At 40.7% G+C, this 24987-nt stretch overlaps 1 protein-coding gene across 4 annotated transcripts in view; it reads right to left on the bottom strand.

Annotated features, from left to right (window-relative positions):
* The window catches only part of efr3a (EFR3 homolog A (S. cerevisiae)), a 145711-nt gene that overhangs the window by 23405 nt on the left and 97319 nt on the right, over window positions 1-24987 (bottom strand). For all 4 annotated transcript variants that reach the window (XM_042429470.1, XM_042429472.1, XM_042429471.1 and 1 more), the window contains 6 exons: window positions 17695-17773; window positions 12849-12984; window positions 8507-8698; window positions 6987-7101; window positions 3189-3240; window positions 508-680 (listed from right to left, as the gene is read on the bottom strand). In XM_042429470.1, the coding sequence (XP_042285404.1) occupies window positions 508-680; window positions 3189-3240; window positions 6987-7101; window positions 8507-8698; window positions 12849-12984; window positions 17695-17773 (747 nt within the window). The remainder of the gene's footprint in view (window positions 1-507; window positions 681-3188; window positions 3241-6986; window positions 7102-8506; window positions 8699-12848; window positions 12985-17694; window positions 17774-24987) is intronic.

Genomic DNA, 24987 nt, shown 5'->3' with positions numbered 1-24987 from the left:
TTTTAAATATTTTCTGTCACTTCACTGACGGCTGGTCATTGTGTTTTATCATATTAGGATCAGTATAAACTGTGTTCTCAGTGTACAACAGTGTATTTTGTGTCTGTCTGGTGTTATGTACATATAGAGATTATGTATCTATATTCTCTTTAAGGATATGTCTGGATATTCTTTATAATTTACTTATTATCAACAAATCTCATATTTATTCCTCCTTTATTGTCCAAAAACTATTAAAAACACGTCAGTGAGCCTCATCGCTGCACTGGGTGACGTGTTCCTGTGATTTGTTGAAAATAAGAGACATATAGAAAATGATCCAGCCTTTAATCTTCTGCTCTGTGATCTAACGAGGAACATTTACTGTGATGTGCAGTGATACAGCTCACCGTTAATATCAATCAATCCATACAGTTGTATTAGTATAGAACCATACAGGTTAACGCTTTGCAGGTCGACTCACACGTTAATAATAAGACGGTACAGGCTGACATGTGTACTTTGTACCTGATGCCGCGCAGTTTGGCACGGTTGTCATGGCGATCGATGATGTTGTGCAGGATCTCGAGCACCAGCTGCCTCAGCTCGCTGTCCTCCATCAGCGAGATGGAGAAGAGAGGATCCAGGAAGGGAGGCGGCAACGCAGCTGCCATGGACTTGGACTTAAAGCCGGAGGTTACCTGAGGTAGAGAGAGAGAGAGAGAGGCGGCGGGGGGGGGGGGGGGGGGGGGGGGGGAGCAGGGGGGGTGGAGATTCTCTCAGCGTGATGCGATTAATCCACAGGGAGGGTCGTTGAGAAACACCGCTTCAACAGAGCTTAAAGGTTACGTTCACAAGCAGCTGAAAGTGTCCAAATGTTGACCTTTTCCCCTCGTACGTGACTGTGATCTGATGATTTATGATCAGTGTGAACAGCGGGAGGGCTTAACCACTTCTGATTTGTAGCAAGCACATGCTACAGAAACGCTTCCCGGGTCACGCAGTCGCTAATAACACAAATATGAGCTTTTATATCCCAGCGTTTCTTCTCTAAAAGGAGGAAGACACTGGACTGAAAGGAATATTTGACGTTTCATATTCTCAAGTCTCTGCTTCAGTCTGAAAAACACATGTTTTGTTCTCTGTTGTTAAAATGCTGATCACAGCCTCCAACTCTGTTTGATGAGAGTAGAGGCTGTTTGATTGGACGTCAGTGACATCACTGTCTTTACTGACGACTCGATGATGAAACATAAGAGTTTCATTCCTGAGGTTTGGTGCTGATAACAAAGAAAAGCATCAGAGCTAAAAGGCTGTGCTCCGTCTCCACTTCCTGTTGTCGCTCTCACCGTGTCTCTGGGTGGATTTCGTGCCGAGCGCCTTCAGTTTCATTCACACCTCAAAGATGAAAACCAGCGAGTGATTCAGCTGCAGCCTTCAACCCCCGACTAGCAGCTCTAAAACATCTGTCTGTCTGCACAGTCACACTGACACCATAACTAACACACACACACACACACACACTCCTGCTGCCCCCCCCCCCTCCCCCTTCAAGCTCGACCCCATCTGCAGCTGCATGTGTTATAAATATTTTGACCTTTCACCCCTCCTCCAGCTGCATCGAGAAGCCAGGTGGTGGCGAGGAGGGGAGACGAGGACAGACAGACGCTGTAATAAATTGCTCTGTGAGCGTGCACGAGGATGCTGCAGGAGAGGAAGTGTGTGTGTGTGTGTGTGTGTGTGTGTGTGTGTGTGTCACTGCTGGGTGTGTTGGTGCCACCTGTGCCTCCTCGTCTCAGCGAGATGAGAGTCTCTTGCTGAAGCAGATAATGAAGAAGGAAACGTCTTCAAGTGTTTTAACCCTCGACAGCCTGATGTCTAAACCGGACGATTAAATTAAAATTAACGACGAAGACTTGATGAAACTCAAACGATGCCGTTGTGACACTAAAACAGACTTTTATAATCAAATAAAAAATACAAAATAAAAAGAATAAAATAAGAACTACTGATTTACTTAATTATTCACAGTCTCCACTTCATATTGTCTTACCTAATCACTATCGGCCATTGTGGAGTTTTCTTTCATTATATTTTTGATAACTAAACATGGGTTTTTGTCCTATTAGCAACAGTGAAGTTCTTCTTCTTCTTCTATTAATTAGAAATAAACCAGACATGTTAAAACTTTCTCCTCCTGAACATCTGAGAGACACTTCAAGGATGTTTAGAACAAAAAGAGTTTAAAGATTAAATGTTGAAGCTTTATTTATATATGACTGTGTTGCAAGTTGTTACCAATCCGTCTACAGTGAGTCAACACTTTCATGTCAGATACAAAACTGTAGTTCAACCAGTTATGTTCAATAAATCACAATTTGAAGCTGATCTGATAGAAATTAAAGGGACGTATCTTTCTATAATCTACTGTGAGTAGCAGCAGACGTTGCTGTTGCTGCTGCTCAGCAAAGTTTACATAAAGTTTCAGTCAAAATGTAGCTCAAATTTTAACATAATTTCTAGAAAATCATCATAAAAAGTTGAGATCAACAGCAGGTGGCGCTAATTCTCCAGTCGGTGCTATTAAACTACCACAGAAGAAGAGAACACCAACGAGATGACGTCATTAAAAGAGCGACAGTCAAAGCTCAAACGATGGAAAACATTATCTGTTTGTTTGTATTGATGTGAGGAAGGTTACAGTCTCCTCATCATTGCTCCTCACAGATCTGATGCTCAGTCATCTTCAGTGACGTTTAGGTCACGTGATTTATGTACATCGTCATTTATTCACTATGATATTTACATTTGCTTTGTGTCCGTTCACTACCCCCAACATTTACTCCTCAGCCAGCCATAAGAACTTGTTTGAATTTTCAGGTTTTTTTAAGCACAAATTGAAAACGCAGTAAAATAAAACAGGTCAAAATGGACGTTAAGGTAATGTGTGAGTTTTTAAGGTCACTTGCCAGTCAAATGAAAATTGTGACGACCCAAAAAATTCCCCCTTAAATTCCCCCTCCAGTCAGAAAAACGTCTTCAGGACTGAAACAGTAAATCAAGCTGCATTTGAGATTCTACAATAATGAAAACATCAGTTTAAACTGTTCAAATCTGATTAAATTATGGGACCAATCTGTTAATCTGACCAGTGAAAGACTGGTTTTCATTCATCCACCAGTACAGATGAGTTAAAGAGAAGGACTCACCATGATGAGGGAGCTGAGCAGCATGGCCTGGATCCGCTTGGTGCCCTGATGACTGAGGAGGATCCCAAACAGCCCGACACGTCCCCAAAAACCAGACAGCAGCAGGAGGAGGAGGAGGAGGAGGAGGAGGAGGAGGAGGAGGAGGAGGAGGAGGAGGAGGAGGAGGAGGAGGAGGAAGAGGAGAGGACATCAGTTATTCTGTCAGAACAAACACTACAACATTTTGTTTCTTTTGTTTCCAAATCTGAACACAACATTTCTAATTCGTTCAATATACAAAGCAGCTGTGTGTAAACTCTGAATTATCCAAATATGTGTTTTTTAGATACGTATTTTCATCTCAGCCACGACTCCGAGGCTCAAACCAACATTATAACTGCAAGAAAAACATCCGAGGGGAAAAAAAAAAGCTGTAAAATCCTGTCTTATATTTTTTCTGTGTGTCTGAGAAGCCTTCAAACTCATTCATCTTTTACTGAGAGTGGACTTCCTGGTTTCTGTTCATTCATTCATTCATTCATTTATTTATTACTCTCATACTTTTTTCTGTTTTTTGTGCAGTCTTCAGTCATATAACATTCACCAGGGAAGAACTGTGGAATATTTGACAGTTCACTCAAAAAACTTTTTCACTGGTTTTTACACAACTAGAAACTTTTCCAGAGGTTTTGGTGAGAGGAGCAGCAGCAGCAGCTCTGTGGAGGCTGCAGGAGGGTTCCCAACACCGCTCACCATCATCACTACTGGTGAATGTCTGATCTTTGTCCAACAAATGGACAGCGACTGCTTGGTGAGTCCGTCTCTATAACGAGGGTAAACGAAGGTTGGTGTACAGATGTCACAGTGTTGAAGGAAATGTGCTCTCCTCACCTACAGACTAGTTTCTGCAAAGCGTTTTATTCACTACGGGAGTTTTTCCTCTTTTATTCTGTTTACATCCCAGCTGTGTTAGAGAGGCCTTACAACACCTGGCTGACCAGATAACCAGCATGGAGCGCAAATATCCAGACTCCGTTCTCACCGTCCTCGGGGGGATTTTAACAGTGCAGACCTCAGCCGAGAACTGCCGAGATACAGACAGCATATTAAACGTTCCACCAGGGATAAAAACACACCGGACCGCTGCTACACAGTATTAAAGAACACATATCGCTGCTGTCTGGTTCTTCTTCTCCCAACCAACGAGTCAAAGCTGGAGCTACAGACCTGGACCTGGACCTGGACCTGGATCTTACATGTGTGTTACAGGCAGCTTCGTCAGGCCAAGGAGGAGGTCTACAGGAGGGGGGGACAGGATCCTGTACAACCAGGACAGAAACCAAGAGGAGCTACACTGAAGCTAGATCCACACTGATACGTTTTTGTTTTAAAAAGCAGAACTTGTACTAGCGTCCACACTACTCCGGCGTCTTCAAACCCCTAAAACGGAGACTTTTCAGTCAAACCGAGTCAGCACACGTGTATGGAAAAGGCCTAGAAGTGAGAGTCTGACATCAACACAGTCATCAAAAAGGCCCAGCAGAGAGGATCTACTTCCTACATCAGCTCAGGAAGTACAACCTGCCTCAGGAGCTGCTGATCCAGTTCTCTGCACATCAATCTGTCTGGTTTGGATCGGCCACCGAACAGGACAAGAACAGACGACAACGGACAATCAGGTCTACAGAAAACATTATCTGTGCCGACCTGTCCTCCATCCAGGACCTGCACACCTCCAGAGTCAGGAAACAGGCGGAGAAATCACTGCAGACCTTCTCCCGTCTGGTTGACACTACAGAACACCAAGACCAGCAGACACAGGAACAGTTTCCTCCCGCTCGCCGTCACACTGATGAACAGTTAACTCACTGCAGCACAGTGAAATAACCCTGGACTCTATAACACCCACCACACCTACAAATACTTTATTAGATTAAAATGCAAGACATAATGGAGTTTGAAGATTAATTAGCTGACGTTCACATCCAGACTGTGCAGATCAGACAGAAGCATCACAACTTATTTCACTGTTTAGAGACTGAACAACTTCACACAGACGATCGTCTCTGCTTTCACTGTCAGTGTACATGTGTTGGGTTCGGTGGGTCAGCGTTAGCATGATGCATCGAGTCATTTACAGGAAATACACTGTAATTATCCTTTAACACATGTAAGTTGTATCCAGCTGCAGGAGGATCCACAGATGATAAAGTCACATTTAAAAGCTTTAACATGTAACGCTGGACTCACAGAGCAGGCTAGAAACACACACACACACACACACACACACACACACACACTCCTTCTCATCCAAAGTGAATTAATCTGTCCTCACTTCACCTCCTGGACGCCCCGCAGTGAATCCAGCTCCCGGGTCACTGACATGACGGCTGGCCTCTTCCCTCCCATCACCCCCCCCCCCCCAAAAAAGAAAAGAAAAACAAGCTAATCCCTCAGGCCTCGGGAGTGCAAGAACAGATAATCCCAAATCAAACGAAGACTGTCCTCCTCCTCCTCCTCCTCCTCACAGACCAGCTCTCTCTCTCTCTCTCTCTCTCTCTCTCTCCTCCTTTTCCAGTAATTGCTGAAGAACAGATATTTGACTCTGCAGCTCGTCGGCGTTACCGAGCAGAAGTCTGAGAGGACGATGCTGCACGTTCACTGCATTTTAAACTGTCAACATTCAAGACCTTCATTATCTTCCTCACTGAGTCACGACGGGGTTAAACTCATATATGGATCTGATATCAGTCTCCTACTGAATATTAAACGTTGGACTGCAGCTGATATGATAAACGTTGACGTCTTTGTGCTACTTAAATGATCAACATTTTACTTTTTGTTTTATAAGTTTAAAGTAAAATTCTTTTATTTCTATTGCTCGTATTTTCTTTTATTATTATAACTGATCTCTTACTGTTTACTTATCCTTTATTGTTGTCTTATTAATTATTGTTTTTATTATTTAAAAAGGAAGTCACCTTGTTTTTATTCTGCTATTTATTGACAGATTGTGCGTCTGTCAATCTCTTGTGAAGAACTTTGAATTGCATTCGACTCGTACGGCAGGTGTCATATAAATTAAGTGTTATTGATTGATTAATGTTGCTAGGCTACCACATTTCCCCCTGAGAGTTTGTTTAGTTCAGTTTAACCTGCAGGAGTTTTTTTTTTTTTGCCACAAAAGGAAATAATAATAATAATAATTCAGGATGAGTGAAAGTGACGTCCTGTACCGCAGGAACAGACGCTACGACAGATGACGAGGAGCTCAGAAAGATAAAATGACAAAAGAAAAAAATGTCACAGAAAAGTAATTTTGACACTTCAGAGAGCCGACAGGAGAGAGAGACACAGATGTGAGATTTATCTTCTGCTTTTCATGGAAGTTTTCACTTTTACAAGAGAAAAAAAAGCTTCAAGGAAACTTTCCCCAACAGGATCAGTGTGGAAATGTGTTTCATCTTGAAGAACTTTTTACAAAAACGTGTGCAGGAAAAGAGGGCGAAGTCTTACATTTGGGCAAATCGAGTAAATTCAGTTGGACTTTAAATAATAATGTGTCAACTGCAGTTCATTTTAAATCAGTCCTGTCTGAGTTAAATGTGTTAATTGGAGAGAGAAGATGGTTCGGAGCCAACGTGTTTAGAGCCAAACTGTCTCTACAGTCAGGACGATGTGTTTCTGGTAGCTGTGAGCTGATTGGCTGCAGCAGCGGCAGTGTGTGTGTGTGTGTGTGTGTGTGTGTGTGTGTGTGTGTGTGTGTGTGTGTGTGTGTGTGAACCTCCGGGGTCCTCGGCTAATGAATGCGTGACTCACCCAATCTTGACGGTGTCCAAGGTGTGGCAGGGGGTCCCGTACACTGGCACCTTGCCCATGATGAACATCATGACTTCGGCTCGCTGGTAGTCTGGCAGGTTTCCACCGAAGAAGCCTGGCAGGATGACAGCAGACACACCAGGGGATGATTCAGCGCTCAAACACAAAGACTACAACGTTTTGTTTCTTCTCTTTATAACAAGAAAATATTTACTCCTGCATGAGAAGCTTTGGATGAAAAGGAAAGTGGAGTTTGTCCTCCATCTTTTATAAAAACAGTCCTGTTTAGAGCTGCAACATTTATAGAAATATCATCAGTAACTATTCTGATAATTGATCAATAATTTTAAACGCATATTTCAAGTGCAAATACCAATTATTGACTAGTTCCAGCTTATCATTCATGAGGATTTTTCACTTTTCTCCGTTTTACATCATTGTAAACTGAATATCTTTTGGTTTTGGACAAAACAAGATCTCAACTTGGGTTTCTGGAGTGTTGTGATGAGAATTTTTCAATATTTTCTCACATTTTACAGACCAATTAATCAAGAAAATAAACTGCAGATTTATCAATAATAAAAATAATCAATTATCAATTAATCTGTTGATTACTTTCACCATTAATCGATTAGTTGTTTTATCTACAAAATGTAAGAAAACTCTGAAAAACGTCAAAAAAAGAAAAAAAAAAAAAAAATCAAGGAGACGTCCTCAAATGTCCCAAATAAAGATATTATTGTCTTAGAAGACTGACAACTTAATAACAACAAATAACGATAAAAGTAAATTTAGGCTTTGCTTCCCGCCACATTTTAAAAAAGACGAGTAAGAGAGAGAGAGAGAGCAGCAGTGGTCGAGCGAGCTAGAGAGTGAATGGAGAGAGGGAGCGCTGGTAGCGAGAAAGTCGGTGAATCAGATCAATAAAACATTATTTCCTGATTGTTTCATAGCGGTTACGTTCCGGAGGACAAATAAACACACCCACACCCCCCCCATACACACCTCCGCTCGACTCTGCGGCTGAACCCGGCCGTACTGCTGACCTTTTCCTCTGCTCCGCCTACATTCAACCTCACTTTTCTGACGCTCGCTCTCTCGCTGGTACTGCCTCATTCCTTAAAAAGGAGTTACGCTACCTGCAGTTTCCCTGGCAACAACACAGACGTTGACTCATGATTCGAGATAGCTCTGCTCAGAGGCTCCCAAACGCTATTGATTTCCCAGTGAATGGATATTTGGCGTTATTTTTGGCTTTTAATAAAATATTTTTTGGCCTGTCGGGGGTTCTCGTTGACCTGGCGGCTCACCAGGCCTGTACTATAGAGGAAACACTGAATTTAATATTTTTTCTTAAAATATGACTCAAAACGAATAATCACTCATAAAAATAGCTTGTAGTTGATTAATTTTCTGTTCGTCTAATCGTTGCAGCTCTGATTACAGTGAGCAGTAACTCTTTCAACGTACAGACCTTCATCATGTGAGTATATTGTATTAATATAAACTTTAACGTGTACCGATGGTCTGGATGATGGCGTTCTGTACGATGCGCTCCTCGCTCTCTTTGCCGCTGCTGCCGCCACCGCCACCGCCGCGGTTGGAGGAAACGCTGACGCCGGAGTTTCTCCTCGAGGTCTCGCCCAGCTCAAAGTCCACGCTCATCCTCAGGTGTTTGAGCAGAGTGTTGAACACCTCCAGCACGGTGGGACCTGCAATCACACACACACACAGATAAACACAGCCGCCACAGAAGAGATGGATGCCATTTACAGACCGCTCGTCTTTGATGTCAGAGAGAAATAAGACGTGTGGCAGAGAGGCTGGAGGTTTATATTCATGTACAAAATATGAAAAACTGAGCGGTGCACATGATCGAGGAACTTGTGCGGAGAATTTAACCTTCGACCTTACAGGAAAAGACAATAACTTCCAGTTTAACAGATCGACTGAAGCAGAAATGAGAGTCACGGCTGATCTAACATGATCTTTACATGTCGGCTCTATTTCTGCTGGATCAGCCCACGTCTCCAAAGTGTGAAATCCACTTATAAATGTCTATAAAAGCCTGTATTTATTGCTTAACATGAGTATCTAATTATGTTGTGTTTTAACACAACATAGTTTCTCTCATTAACACATTTTTTCTGTTTTTGTTGTCAAATAATGGAATAACTATAAATTATTAATAAATACTAGACTACCTAAAAATCCTTATTTTATGATCAAAACATTGTCAGACAGAGAAAATTAGAAGCAACAAAAGGTTTTCCTGTTCAAACAGAGCCACAAAACATCTCTCACCACATAAACAAGTTACAAAACAAGTGTTTATGCTGGTAAAACATTAAAAATATCAGCAAAAAAAACTCAAAACATAAAGCAGATGTTTCACTTCAGGAACGTTTCCCCTGGAGATTGAAGTCGCAGCAGAGCCGGAGTGTACATTCAGTGTCAAATCTACATCAAGTAATGTAATAAGAATGATTAGAGATTAAGGATGAAATTATATCCTACTCTTAATAATTTATGCAAACTGCTGATACATTTCTTTTCCACAGCTGTTCATTAAACACGATGCGATACACTTATTGGAAGATGAAGGAGCTAGCTAGCAGTTTCCCTCCGTTTCCAGTCTCTATGCTAAGCTAGGCTAAGCTAGGCTAATAACCACCTGGTTATCGGACACAGAGATGAAACTCATATCCATCTTTTCAACAACAGCTTTCAGAAATATTCTGTTCCTTTAACATTTAGACTTCTCTACGGAGGTGAAGCTACAGGTTGGGATACAGCGTCACGTCACTGTGCTAATCTACAGCAACAACACTCAGCTACAGGATCACAACATGATCCAGATCTGACACGTCCCCCATATGTTCAGACTCACAATACACTGAGTGACCAGAGAAAACCCTGTACATAGCGATGAATTCAACACAACGGTGCTAAAATTATAGTTTTTTACCTTTATGAAGTTTTAGTATTTATTTTTCGTTGATAGTGTCTGGGAGGAGTTGCATCGATTAGTTGATTTATCAATTATGTCCTTTGTTAATCAGCAAATATTTTGATAATTGATTAATTGTTTCAGTCATTTTTCGAGCAAAAATGCAAAAAAAAAAAAAAGTCTAAAACAGATGGTAATCAATCACAGGTGTTACAGCCGAAACACAAAGATCCACAGCAGAGCTTCAAACTCACATCTCTAAAGAACAACAGTAGTTTACTGTACGTCTATGACTACTACTGCTGATGGGAATATGTTTTAAATCATCTGTATGTCAAACAAACAGCAGGAAGTTTGGTTTTATTCAGACTTGTGAACAGCCACAGTAAATGCAGTTATGACATTTTTGACATAATATGTGTGTATTTGTGTTGTTGGATATTGTTGTCTAACAACAGATCAGCTGTTAATCTTTGTGTATTTCAACTCTTTATAACATCATCATATTTGTATTTTTATCTTTATGTGTGTGGATGAACTTCAGTTCTGCCTCAAATTACCCACTGAGGTAAAGTAAATATAAAGTATTTTTAATTCAAAATGAACTGAATGACACATAAGCTATATGGTTGCCTGGGTAACAGCAAGCAGCTTCCCAGAATCACCACCTGTCATTGATTACCATCATTTTGAGACATGTATGTATATATATATATATATATATAGCTATGATGTTTGTTAGTGCTGTTTGCTCTTGAAGAAGAGGTGGTCGAGTGAAAAACAAAGAAAAAACAAAAGATAAGAAACATTGTGGGAGCAGAGAACAACAAACTGAACGTTTATTAAAGACGTTTCACCCAAATTACAAACGTTCGGTGCTGTTAGCGCCATAAACTAAGCTCCATTTACCTCCAGTCATTGTTCTGGGTGGAAGCAGAAATCTCAGAGAATAATTACTGACAACCTGAACAAATAAAACCAAAACTTGTATTATTATATTGTGTCTTACAGATTGGTCTATTTTCTGGTTTCTCAGTGTATTTGTGTATATTCAGATTATAATAATAACATATATTGATATCAACAGAAACCTTTTGTTTGTTTGGCATTAACAAGCATCTCACATCCACAATCTGACAGCTTGAATCACCTGCTACTTCATAATATTTACACCACAACTACCTTTAAAGTCAAGGATTCTGATTCAACTTTATGTTTCAGTGGCTCAACTTCACATTTTTTTCTCAGACTTTTCTTCCTTCAGTTGGTTCTTTAACATAACTGTGCTGCCATTTCAGCCACCAGGACTCTAGAAAAATACATTTAGATTCCAAGAAAAGGAGAGCATCCTGGTTAAATAAAGGTTAAATGAAAATAATAGAATAAAGCAAATATATATGATGTGGATTTTGTTTCCAATTGTTGGTAATTTATTGAATCTGAGCACATGTAGGTGATTCTGTCATCGGTTTACTGCTCTTCAGTGTTTCTGCTGCATGTAAACACATTGTGCTAATTGTTAATGCCAGACATCCAGCAGGTCTGTGGGGGGTTTGGAGGGTTTGGAGGGTTTTGGGGGGGGGCTGAGGGTGTAGAAACTGCTCTATTTCCATCTTAAATCTAACCACACCGTCATACTGTACCGAGCCACAGATTGGTAGGAATCTTGAATTGACTGTCAAAGGTGAAAACTTCACTTCTTTTGGAATCTTGCATCATTCCTATCGAGAGGAAAAGTTTGTTTTTTTGGCAGTAAAAACACACGTTAGAGGAGTTAACAGCATGATCTAAAGTTATAACATTTATTTAAATAAACTCCCACACTGAACAGAAATCAAGTTTCTTACTTTAAAGAATTGTTTGCATTGAATGTTGTTCTTATTTTTCCATCAAAGGTGTCAAACTTCATGCTTATTTAATCATCAGGCAATTAGCACTTCAGAACATGATGAGAGGAAAACACATTTTTAAACACCTCTGATTATGTGTTTTTACTTTCTCTTCACATTTGTTCTTTTTCTGGTCCCAACCCATTGTTTTATATTTCAATATTTTTCTTCATATCCTGATAAAGTAAGTTATCAAAGCAAATATGATCTTCTCTTTAACGCGCTTCACCTCCGACTGTCAGAAAGTTTTTCTTTGACTCTGCAGTCAGAGGTGTCGATACTGACACGTACTGGATGTGCGTCACTTCCACTGACACTTAATGCAGCAAATATTATTTATAGGACTGAATTATACCACATTATTTTATATAAATCACAGCAACGTGGCGATTGATGTCACATTGTTTTATAGCAGAAGTAAATCCACTGATTACAGCGATTCCATTGAAATGTATTGATTCATCTAAAGGTTAACACTTCAAATTTTAATTAAAGTCTAATCATTTATGTCTACATGTTATAATATGAACTTTAAAGTATCTGCATCTAGTTTCATGTTTGTCTGTTTGGAGAAGAGTAAACATCTGAGCTTTGAGTAATTTCTTGATTTATTTTTATCATTTTTATTATATTATCAAAAATGTCTATATAGGTAATTATATTTATTGGATATTTTAAAAATTGATATGATGTCATGGTATCAAAAACTTATTTTTACTCTTTTAGACTGTACTTTATTTATATTAGTGCCTGAGTTTAATAAATGAAATATTCCTCAAAGCAAGTTATAAAGCAAGTATCATGTTGGTGACTGTATTTCAAAGGATATACAACCCTAATTAACAGTGAAGTTGTTTTAACTCACATTATGAACTAATGAATAAAGGCAGCTCATAATCAAACGGGTTTTTCTTTAGCTGGAGAGAAAACAGTGTTACGGTACATCAAGTATTAAGATTCTTTTGACTGTAAACAAAACATTAAAGGCTGAATAAAAGCAGGACAGATGATCCTGAAACTCACCCACGGAGCCTTTAGCGGCGATGGCCACCGTCTCCAGGAGGACCTGGACGATGCCGGCTCTGACCCGCGGCGTGTTCTTGTTGTTGGTGTCGAGGTGGTTGAGGACCTGCTGGATGACGTGGTGGGAGTGCTGAGCCTGGACGACCACAGGAAATGAGAGGGAGGATTTATTTAGCTACCGCACTATTCATGTTTTACAATATTCAATATCATTACAGATGTGATAATATTCTGTATGTATAAAAAAAATAAAGCCTGCAGGTGTTTAGGCCATCGTGGGACAACTTCTTGCACGATGGGCACTAGGAAACCCTGGTATTCCCTCACATCAGAAAGAAAAAGACCAGAAGGAAGACACAAAAGGGTCTGAACAGACCAGAGTTTCTGTGTGACAATCTTTTCAAACAAGGTCTGCAACCAGCGGAGGAAAGAACAGAGTGACCACGGTGGAAAAAGGGCGTCGTCACACCCCCATTGGCTGAGAGGGGAAGCCAGTCCCCACACTCTGCATACAGGTGATCTGCATAAACCCTCCGATCAAACCCAGACATGCAACTATCTGAATTCAGAACAGGGAGACAGGGAAATGATAGCAAGTCCCACATGTGGGTGACTGATACATGTTCATTTTCTCCAGATATTTCAACTAAGAGGGAACCAGAAATCCACACCGACACTGTCAGCTGCTTTTACTCATTCAAGCAATATCACACAGGAGGGAGTTCTGTTATACTGAATATCAGCACGGCTGTGATTCAGTCGTAGGTACGAGGCCATAGGCTGAAGCAAAAGTGAAGATAAATGACTTTTTTAAACCCAGAAGTTAAAAAAAATAAACTCGTCCTGCTGGTAAATGACTCCAGATTAGAGCAGAATCCAGTGTGACTGGTGTGGTGGTCTGATGTGTGTTTATTCCTCCAGAAATCAGCAGCAACAACCTGCTCCTGCCTCTCTGCTCCAGAGCTGGACGGCTTTCAACCGCTGCCCGTCAGCAAGCTGTGGCTCAGTCTCCTGGTCCAGCCTCATGATACATTTATCTCTCAAGTTGAATATTTTCAACTTGCAGATACACAAATGATGTGAATTTCACATATTCAAGTCATTCATGTTGCGTAATCCGCTTCTATTCGCGTCTTTGCATTGACTTTATATGTATTCCTGATGTGTGTTTGATGTGAACACACCGTTAAAATTCACATCAGCTTGACCTTCTGCATGCTCTCTGACCAATCAGTTAACTTAAGCTAATAAAAATGGAGAAGGACAATCAGATAATCATGACACAGAAGCATCTGAGTGAAGCAGCGGAGACATCAAACAAGCAGAGCAACGTCAACTTTATAACCTCGTCTGACACAAAACAGTCTCAACACCCAGAGTGCAGCTGTGTGACACGACACAGGAAAATATAAAGACTTTACTGACAGTAAAACGTCCTCTCTGAACGCTGACGGACGGACATCGTTGGCCATACAAGCTTATGACAGTCAAAGCAAATTGCATCTCTGACGACTACAGTATACGTGTTGTGTTTGAATTAATTCGGACAAATGATTTTTTCGTCTAACTCATTTAAACTTGACTTTTTGAAAAAGTGACAGTCTTAGTCTTTGCTGGATCTCCTCCAGTGTGACTGTTTGAACATCCTGATGTTGGTTAATGTTTGATCTTTCTGATATTTTAACAGCCCGTCAACAGTCACTGTGTCTCAGCTGGACCTTGATATGTGAAGAGCGACTGCTACAGGATGAATATTTTCTTTTAAAAAAATGACTCAACTCCTTTGTTTTTCGGCTGACGGCAGAAAGGATAAACCCGGGGTGCGTTTGTTTTTCGTCACTCGGATCAAACAGACACCCGTCGCCGTCTCCTGGCAGACAGTCACAAACTCCCCCGGACAGATCAGAGAGACAAAACTCTGCCAACTCTTCACACACAGAGCTGGCAAACACACACACACACACACACACATTTACTTAGGTTACTTTTGGGGACAAGACACAGACTTCCAACCCCAAACCTTAACCACAGACCCAAAAATCAGCTTTTTCCCCAACCGGGGACACAGCCGTCGTCCTCGGTCAGACAAGCCGTCCCCCAAAGAACCGGTCTTTAGTCTGACATGTGTCCCCGAAAGTAGGATAAGTCAGACAGACACACAACCAGCGCCATTGATCGTGTTTTATTTTATCGGAGGCGGCAGCTCAGAGTCACCTGGGAACCTGAGAAACCGACAGAGGACAGAGAGCGAGTGTCGGATGCGTGTCTGGCTGTTTGTAGAGGGAGGAAGTGTCGGAGGGAGCAGAGATGAACGCTGGAAAGATGTGATTGACAGCAGTAATAAGTGTACGAGCAGTCTGAAGGTAAATATACAGCAGCTGCAGATCTCTGCACAGATATTTGTCCTCTGCTGGATACCAGACAATAATTATTGGGTATTTTGTATGCTGTAATCATACCGAAATGTTAGATTCTCTAAAAAGACATTTTCAAAAAGATATTTTGCATTTATTATTAACATTCAACGTCATTAAATAAATGTGGAGCGATTAAAGCAAACCACTAATCTGCTTCATCCTGACTGTCATCAAATACTTCTGAATTCAAACGTATGTTACATCATTTATTTTTCTTTATTAACTGCCCACTTAAAACCTCAAAGCCCAAAAAAACTGAAAAATACTGAAATCTTTCATATGAAATGACTAAAACTCAAACCAGTTTGTCTTCATGTAGGACCACATCACTCACAGCTCATTGAGAAAGTTTTCAGAGTATTTAAGAATAAAATGTTGATACAATCAACACATTAATCTCCAAGAGACTGTACACAACACAACTATGTCAATTATATCCACAAACAATAAAAGACAGTAGTGAGCAGGTGTTCTCTCTCTCTCTGCTGGTGCAATCTAGGGCTGCAGTCTGCTGGTCGATATGCTCTCGTCCGACTAAATTCTCATTGGTCGAATAATCTCCGTGTTATTTTCATAAGGAGATAAGTGCGAAATCAACAGCTTTCCAGGATTAATCCATTATTTCCTGCAGCGGGAGGGACAGACTAACAAATTACCTGTAAATCACCTACAACTTTGAACTCGCCCAACCTAACGGAGACCGCCGGGTCTAACTGTACTCAACGTTTATTGAATCTGTGTTTCTCCATAATGACACAACCAGAACCCCCGCCAGGCCAAAAAAAACATATTTTTTAATATTTGATATGGATATAAATCGGCAGCGTTTGGGAGTCTCTGTGCAGCGCTGTTCCGGTACGTGAGTCAACCTCTGTCGTTGCCTGGGAAACCACTGGTCGCGTGGCTCCGTTAAGGAGTATGTTTGCGTAGCGAGCGGGAAACAGCGAGGGGCAGAGAAGTGACGGTGGATGTGAGCGGAGCAGAGGAAAAGGTTAGTAGTAAGTTGTCAGTCTGGCAGTAAATGTACAGTACAGACTACAGTGTGTCAGTTAATAAATGCTAAAAAGTCACGTCTGTTGTTTCCCCAAATGCTGGAAAAGTAAAGGAGGTTAGCTCCAAAGTTAGCAACAATGGTTTAGCATAACCTGAAGACACAAAACAGAGAAATACAGAACAGAGAGTTTACTGTGCACTCTGTCCCGTTACATCACCCCACCTCACCCCCCCCCCCCCCCCGTCGCACGTGCGGCTAATCGATTAGTTGAAGATTATGTACGATTTTAGTCGACCAATGTTATAATAATCTAATGTTCTTTGGTTGACTACAGCTCTAGTACAATCAGTCATTCTCCTCTTAAAAAGGGTCCATTTTGGTACAAATAAGTATAAATTTGCTCTGAGATCAGGCTCATAACAGCGAGAATTTGCTTCTTAAGGATCATGTTAGGAATCAAGAATTAAACATTTAATGTGAAAACCTCAAGGTGTTAAATCAGCCAGAAACCTGCAGGATGTAATCTACAAGAATAAAACACTGTACAGAGGTTTATAATGCTAAGAGACGGGATTTTAAACTCTGGAAAGTTATCACAGCCACGACTATTTTATATTTTGTCACAACGATCACGAGTTAAACAGTAGAAATACTCGTTTATGTGACGAAGGCATGTGCGCTCGCATGTATGTGATTGGCTGAAGCAGCTGAGTGAAGTCAGGATGTGTTGCAGCAAAAAATTCTTGTTGTTTTGTTGAAAGGACTCATTAAAATAAATGAGGGGACTTTGCTTTTCCACGCATGGTTAATGTTGGTCTGAACGCTGCAGGCAGGACTTATACCAACCCTCCAAACAAGCTGGATAAATCTAATGTTTGTTTTATAAAGATAATTTCCTGGCATTTTGCCTTCATTTGACAGTTGAAAGTGCAGAGAGACAGGAAACAGAGAGAGAGAGGTACGACGTGCAACAAAGGTCTGCGGCTACAATCGAACCCGAGAGTTTTCAGTAATATTGTATGAACCGTAATCAGGAGGCTGCAGGGGAGTAAATGTATCGCTGCTGATTAGAGATTTTCACTTTGTGGATTGAGGTTTTGGGGGGCAGAGTTTACTAATCCTAATGAAAGAAGCAGCACTGGCACTGCACAGCCTGCATGAAAAGGGTAAAAAAAAAATACCCAAAAAGCCACAACAGCAGCAGCAACAACAGAGCTGAAACAGAGCGAACATCTGATCGACTGTCTGTCTGCCTGTGGAGGCTTTCAGGACGCCGCTGAGTTCAACCGCAAGCTGGATGACAGCTCGTCAGGATGATTGACAGGTGTGAGATGCAAGAGAAAAAAGGGGGGGCGGGGCAAACAGTACTCATAAGGTGACATACTTTAACACTCAAAACTGCAGTAGTGCAACATATTTGAATTAATAACTGTACCTGGATGGAGTACATGATGATTCTGAAGCAGGAAACAGCGAACTCGTTGGGGTCCCACAGGTGATGGTTGTCCAGGTGACTGAGGACAGAAAAACATGAGAGACAACATTAATATTATCAGTCATACAGCAGGAACATAAACAGTATTATTAATGTCCAGGGCTGATGGACCTCCAACTATCTTCATCTCTCACTAATGATGTCAAAGACATTCAAATAAAATAAAAGCTGAGGTGAACTCTTCTTCAAATCTGAGACAGCTGATAAGAAAAACAGCAGCGTTTGTCACTTTATAAAATGCCAACAAAAGGAGAAAGTTGGTTGTGTTCAAGCAACAAGAAGCACTTTGGTTAAGCTCGACCTGCACAGAGTAAAACAACGATACTACATGTTGCAAAATATCGTGGTAATATAATATAAAGTATCAAGATTTTGGGACCCTGGTTTATACTGCAAGTAGTCATTTTCTGTATTAAATAGATTTTACTACCGTTCATACATATATGTATTTATGTATCTAAATTATTCAAATGATTTGACAGGATTTATATTTGTATTTGAACCCAACCTTCAAAACAAAAGTCTTAACAGAGTCTAATTAAAGGCTGCGTTACTGTTAAAGGTCTGAGTGGGAATTAAAAGTGGGAATAAAGTCAGAGTTGCATTCAGCCGTATTACATTACTCTCTATAAAAACTGCAGGTTGTGTTTATAGTGAGATGCTAACCTGCATGCCATAAACTCTCGCTCTGCAGTAATTTCAAAGGTGGCTCTCGCATTACATCAAGAGTTTCCCAGGCAACGACACAGAGGTCGACTCATGTTACAGAACAGTGTCGCACAGAGGCTCCCAAACGCTGATGATCTCTGAATTAATGGATATTTGGTGATATTTTTGGCATTCAAAAAAAAAGACTTCAAAAAAGACTTTTTTGTTGGCCCGTTGGCCCACCAGGCCTGTACAATTGTAGGGGAAACACTGGAAGATAACGTCTGAATCTGATGGTCATGAAACAAGATCTGAAGCTTTTTTATATTAATTCAAAATGGATTTATGGACGTCTGACAGAGATCCTGACGCCGCTGTAAAGAATGAGGACGTATATGATGTCTGATTTTACCGAGTCATGACTCTGAGAAGAGGAGGTGGTGTTATGTTTGCGGTAAATTGTGTCAATCAGGTTACAGGTAGGGAGAGAGGGGCGACTATTACTGCAGAAATACTGATGTTTCTCATCTGTGCATATTTGTTTACACTCCTATGACTTTGTATGTTGTCCTGTATATACACTATAATCATGCAGCCAAACTGTTTTACAGAATAAAGAGCTGCCTGTAGACTCCGAGGTAAAGATAGACGGATATAATTAGATAATGTGGAGGAGGATCGGATACACAAAAAGCATAAAAACTACAACAAATCAAAAGGAAAACCCCCCCGAGACATCCCGCCGCCGATCTCAGGAGGCTAAAAAGGTGAAGCGGATCCATGTGTTTACACGTGAACTTGGAGCTTGAAGCCGCAGAGGTCAAAGGTTACGTGAAAACATCGTGTGGGTGTCGGAAGAAGACACGTAGATGAGCGTGAGCTGCAGACGGAGGACGACAGATTTAGTCGTCTCTGTGGGAGCCGACCTGCGACCTCGAAGGTAAACTCATCTATGAGATACATCTGCTATTTATGTCTGCTGTACGACACACACGCACGCACGCACACACACACACACACACAGGCAGGAGGTTGATTTATTCACAGTATATTGAGGCTTTTTTTTAGAGAGTTTGGTCCCCAAACTACCAGTAAAGCAGAGTAACGTATCTCTGTTAGAATCTGTACATCATTAAAAACATCTGGATTCTCTGATGAGAAAAGATCTAAAAAGCCTCAAAGACAAAGAAAAGTCTTTTGTTATTAATCTGAAGCTCTCGTCCGAGCAACTCACAGTTTGAGCTTTGACTCCTTTGTAGAAAAATAAAGAGATCGTTTTACTACTTCAAGATAAGAGGAGACAAGAGATACAGCAGCGAGGAAGAGGAGGAGGAGGAGGAGGAGGAGGATCTGCTGCTGCTGCTTTTGTCTTCATCAGTTGATGCTTTAATTCCCTTTTTTTTCCAGCATCCCAAATGCACAAAATGTATTTTTTTTTTTTTTTAAATCATAGTTTTGTATCTGTTCCTTTCATAGTCTGCATACAGTAGGTTCTAGTGAGGTCGTGTTTACAATCATCATCTATTTGAACTCCTCTAACTTGGTTTTCACATGTTAGTGAGTGGAGATTTTTACTGGTTCTGAAGCTCACTGATGATGGAAGGAAGTTATTTTTCAGTGTAAAATGCAAAATCCTTCATCATTTAAAAAAAAGAAGGATGAATTGTACAAAAGGAGATAACCACGTCTAATATCATAACAGTATATAAATAATCACAAAAAGCAGAATATGTCTCCTTTAATAAAGATGTCAGGTTTTATGGTTTTATGATAATGAAAGCTGTACATAATAATAAATAATAATAATAAATTAGATTTATATAGCGCCTTTCAAAACACTCAAGGATGTTTTACAAAAAAGGAGAAAAAGAAAGCGGAGTCCGAGGACCGCAGGCTTCGGGAAGGTGTGTGTTGGTGGAGGAGGTCTGAAAGGTACTGGGGGGGTCCAGGGAGTGGAGGGATTGGTAGGTGAGGAGGAGGTTGTAGAATAAAGAGTAAAGACCAACTAGAGACAAGAGTTGAAAATTAACAATATCTATAAACTCTCTGTGCAGCACATCAGTTTCATGCTCTATACTGGAATCATGTTAAATCACATCGTCTCTATAAAATAAATAAAATTCAAATTCATGATGACTTACAAACATGAACACACGTCTCATCCTGCAGCTCAACTTCCTGAACCGAACAAACATCCACTGCTAACGTCAGTTAGCGACGCGCTGTCTGATCATGACTTGTAGCAGCAGTTTGTTTACTTTGTTTCCAATGAAACATTAAATTTCATCTACAGTTTACATGTGTGCTGAACCGAGCGGGGGTGATCCGCACAGGTTAATAGACACAAAGAACACACTCTGCTCTGCACAAAACACTCATGTTTTCCACCACGTTCCTCCTTCTTTGAAGGTCGTCGCTTTTCTTCACACATGTAAAATCTTTTCTTAAGAGCTGCACCGAAAAACCCGAGAGTTCATCAGGAATATTTCAAACATCTCGATACATCTGTGACTCTCTGACCTCGTGCAATTTTAGAGGCTTTTCATCCACACGAAGCCAGCGAGACTTCATTCAAGCACCCGCACCATCAAACCTCCACCTCCGACCGGACGCCGACCTCCTGTCGACCTCATTCGCTGTGTTTTCTCTCCTCGACACGTTTTCAGCCCCTGGACGTGAGGTCAGCCGCTCCTCTGCTTTCCTTCTGGATTGTTTCTCTATCAAAAGGCGTTTTCATTTCACTGATGGGTTGATTAAACTGTTTGAAATGGAGGAAGGGGGGGGGGCTTCACTTCAGTTTCAGTATATTGAACAGAACTAGTGTTGGTGAAAGAAAAGCAGAGAACAGATCTAAAGAGGATCGGAAGGAAGTTTGTTGTATGATAACAGTTCACCAACATGACGTCAATCCAAACCCCCCAAAACCCTCCTCCTCCTCTTCCTCCTCCTCGTTAACCCCAAACCCTGCTATTTATAGTCTGAAGACGCTCCCTCTTCCTCCTCCTCCTCCTCCCTGCAGGAGCACTGCAGACAGAAGGAAAGACAGACGAGAAGCTCAGCAGCTGTTTAATCGAGAGAATCATTAAAGACCAGACCCGCTGAGACTAGAAGGTATTCAGTCCTGCTCCGCCGCTGCAGCGTCTTCAGTTGCATGAAGCGTCTCACACACACACACACACACACACACACACACACACACACACACACACACACACACACACACACACCTGCATACATTATATTTAACTTCAGTGTGGGCGGCCCCACCGGGTTTGAGATATGAAACAGTGGAAACCGCTTATAGTGATCAACAGCTTATATGGATCAAAAAGCTCTGAGACAGAATCAGTCCCATACCAAGGCTGTTTATATAATTTGCTTATAGTAATCAAGTAGTCTGCTTACAGTGTTCAATTTGGGTCTTTTCATATATGACAACATATGGAGAAAAAAAATAAAACTACAGTAATTCTATATATATATATATATATATATATATATTTTTAACTTTACTCCCACGATACACGTATGATATGTACTCAGCAGCTGTGGTGCTTTTATTGCCTCGCAGTGACCCATCTGCTGCCGGCTGGTTACCTGAAGCTGCTGCGTGTACGTTGAAGTCATGACAGGAAAACGTCTCCTTGAAGCTCATGACAAGCTGCCAAAAACAAGCCAATGTGTTTGAAACAGCTGATCTGTATTTTGAAACAGTCAATGAAATTCAGTAAATTGTGAAGTTGATTGTTTCATTACTTTATATTCATGTAATAAATAAAATACAATAAAATGTCAATTAGATGGTAATCTGCATGAGAAATAAAGAAGAAACAATGTGGTTATAATAATCACCTGCTTATAGTGATCAATACGACCCAGACAGACGTGATCAGTATAAGCAGTTTACACTGTTTATTGGAAAAGCTGCACCTGACAGTCCTGAAGTCTGTATGTCGAGTAAATGACAAACAGGAAATAAGAGAAAAGAGAGGAAGCTGTAACGTCCCTCAAATGAACACATGAAATAAACAGAAATGTCAGATTTTCCATCGTGTTTTCCTTCGTTTGAGCTTTGACTGCTGCTCTTTTAATGACATATCTTCTTCTTCTGCAGTGGTTTTAATAACACCTGCGGGAGAATTAGCGCCACCTGCTGTTTATCTCGACAACCAGACTCTAATAGATGGAAACGTGTATTAATTTGAATATTATTTTGTCAATTTTCTAGAAAGTCGGTTAGAATTTGCGCTACATTTGGATGGAAACCTATTTAATGTTTATACAAAATGTCAATAAATCAAATAGTTGTTGAGAAATTTCAGTCTGGACCAAAGTGGTGAACTGACAGACTTTGCCATCCTTAAATCCATGCTGCTATCATGGCAAAAAACATTAACTGCAATGTGTTATGTACACCCTTGCAAAGTTTTACATACACAGTACTCTAAAATATGCAGCTAAAAGCCTGAAGTAAAGGTGGAAACTTTTCCTCCTCCTGATGTTTGTGTTACACTGATAAAGAAGCGATTTTCCTCCGAGACAGAGTGATTCATACAGACAGAGAGACTTGACGGAAAGAGAGACGAGACGGTTTGAAAGACAGGAAGAGAGTTTGGTCAATTCAGCTTGAGTTACTGCTTCATATTAAAAGCTTCCCACTGACAAACTAGCGGGAGGCTTTTATTGTGAAGGAGACATAGGAAATTAAATGTGTTTATCACTGAATGAGCTTCATTCTTCAATAAAAATGGCCTCCAGCTCCACCGTAAGGAATCTGGGAGTTATCTTTGATCAGGACATGTCCTTTAACTCCCACATAGTTCGTTCTTCAATAAAAACAAGTCAACACAACACGATAGGAAGATATTTGGAGCTATTTGGTCAGTGGATCAGTTTTAAATACTTCAGGGAGGAAAAGTAGAAGCAGAAACAGCTACAGTGATGATGTTAGACAACAGATTCTTACTGCTTTATCTGCAAACAGTACACCTCCAACAGGTAAACAACTTCTTTTCTTTACCATGCTGTGCTGTAGAAAAACACCTGTCAACACAACTCAACTGCTGGCGGCACGGCTCGGCTCGGCACGACTATCCTGAAAATCCTACATGATCCATAGGAACCATATGACACGTAGAGGAAAAGTGGGAAAACTTCTGAGCCCAGATGCATAAAACTCTTTTCATCAGATTTATAAAGCTGTGTGTACACGTAGTTGTGTTTTTATAAATCTCAGTCATTGCAGAACTGGGCTCACGTTACACAAGCCTCATTTCAACTCCCATAATTAGATATAAATGGATGAAGACACGGCCTTAACCAGCTGTTTTTGCCTGCCGCACCTGTCTGTACACCTGTCAATGAAACCAACGAGGAAGAAGACGTGTAAGTTTCACGGGTTGCGTCGCACCGGCGAGGTTCTTCGACAGCAGAACAGCTGTCATTACACACAGCTGTGTGGCTCTTTGATATCATTAATTCATCACACGGAGATGTAAACCATCGTCTCAGAAATGTAATCAATGATAAGTTCGTAGCTCTCATATCTGAACCGTCGAGGTGTGACACAACTGAGGATAAAATAAAAAACAATATTAACAGCAACATACATTGTTGACTCCTTGTGAATTAATAGAATGATTGGCATAAACACAGAAAATCACACAATCAGTGCAGCTGCTTGTCAACCAAAACAAACAATGTTTTACTAACAGATTTCTCTCAGCTTATATTTCATCTCATCACCCTCAGATCGCTCTAGAGAAACATGTGTACGTCTGGTCTGCAGAACGTGTGAGGTGTTGCACATTCTCACTGCATATAAATATAAATACCAGTTTATGTGCAGGAAATGGCGTTTGCATGGTTTTTTGTGTGTACGTGTCGTTTATGCATCTGTCCCCAGCTGTCCTCTGTGCTCTCTTGGAAGTAGAGAAAGAGAAATATTTAAATGAACATAATGTGTGTTTATTCATGTACTCAGGTGGACTGCATGGCCCTGTCTACACCTGGTATTAACATGCATCCTGAGTGACCACATGTGATCGGATCTCACTTCCTCGCTCTGTATGCAAACAAACACAGACATCATTTCCGTTTTCAAAGACCAAATTCGTTCGTTATTAACCGGACCAGGGGTCTTCATTGATTATTTAAATCTCCGACACACCGACAGCATCGGTCAGGATCTAATGTTAATTAATGTTCTTTTACACATTCTGATAGATCCTGAGCTCCATCATGTCGAGCAGCAAAACAACAAACTGTCGTTATCAACTTGACAGGACAGAAGAAACTATCCAGCAACGTTTCTCTTCTGAAATATTTTTTTAGACAGACAAGCGAAAAGTTAATGGTTTAATATATATTCTAATCGACAATTTGAAGAGGAAAACCGGTTAGGGAAACGGGAAAAACAGCAAAAAACGGGATGTGGGTTACATTTTTAATTCACATGAAAAACTAAATTATTTGTTTATCTTGTTATCAGACAAGTTGAATAGCTTTGGACTGTGTCTGTGTCTAGTCTGCCGGAAAATAGAGGACGTCAGCTGAGTAGGCGGTCCTTCAACGTGGCCCAGGATG

Source organism: Thunnus maccoyii, chromosome 12 (genome assembly GCF_910596095.1).
Source record: "Thunnus maccoyii chromosome 12, fThuMac1.1, whole genome shotgun sequence".
Lineage (NCBI taxonomy): Eukaryota > Metazoa > Chordata > Actinopteri > Scombriformes > Scombridae > Thunnus > Thunnus maccoyii.
The sequence above is the reverse complement of the archived record's forward strand: the minus strand, read 5'-3'. Positions and strand labels throughout refer to the sequence as shown.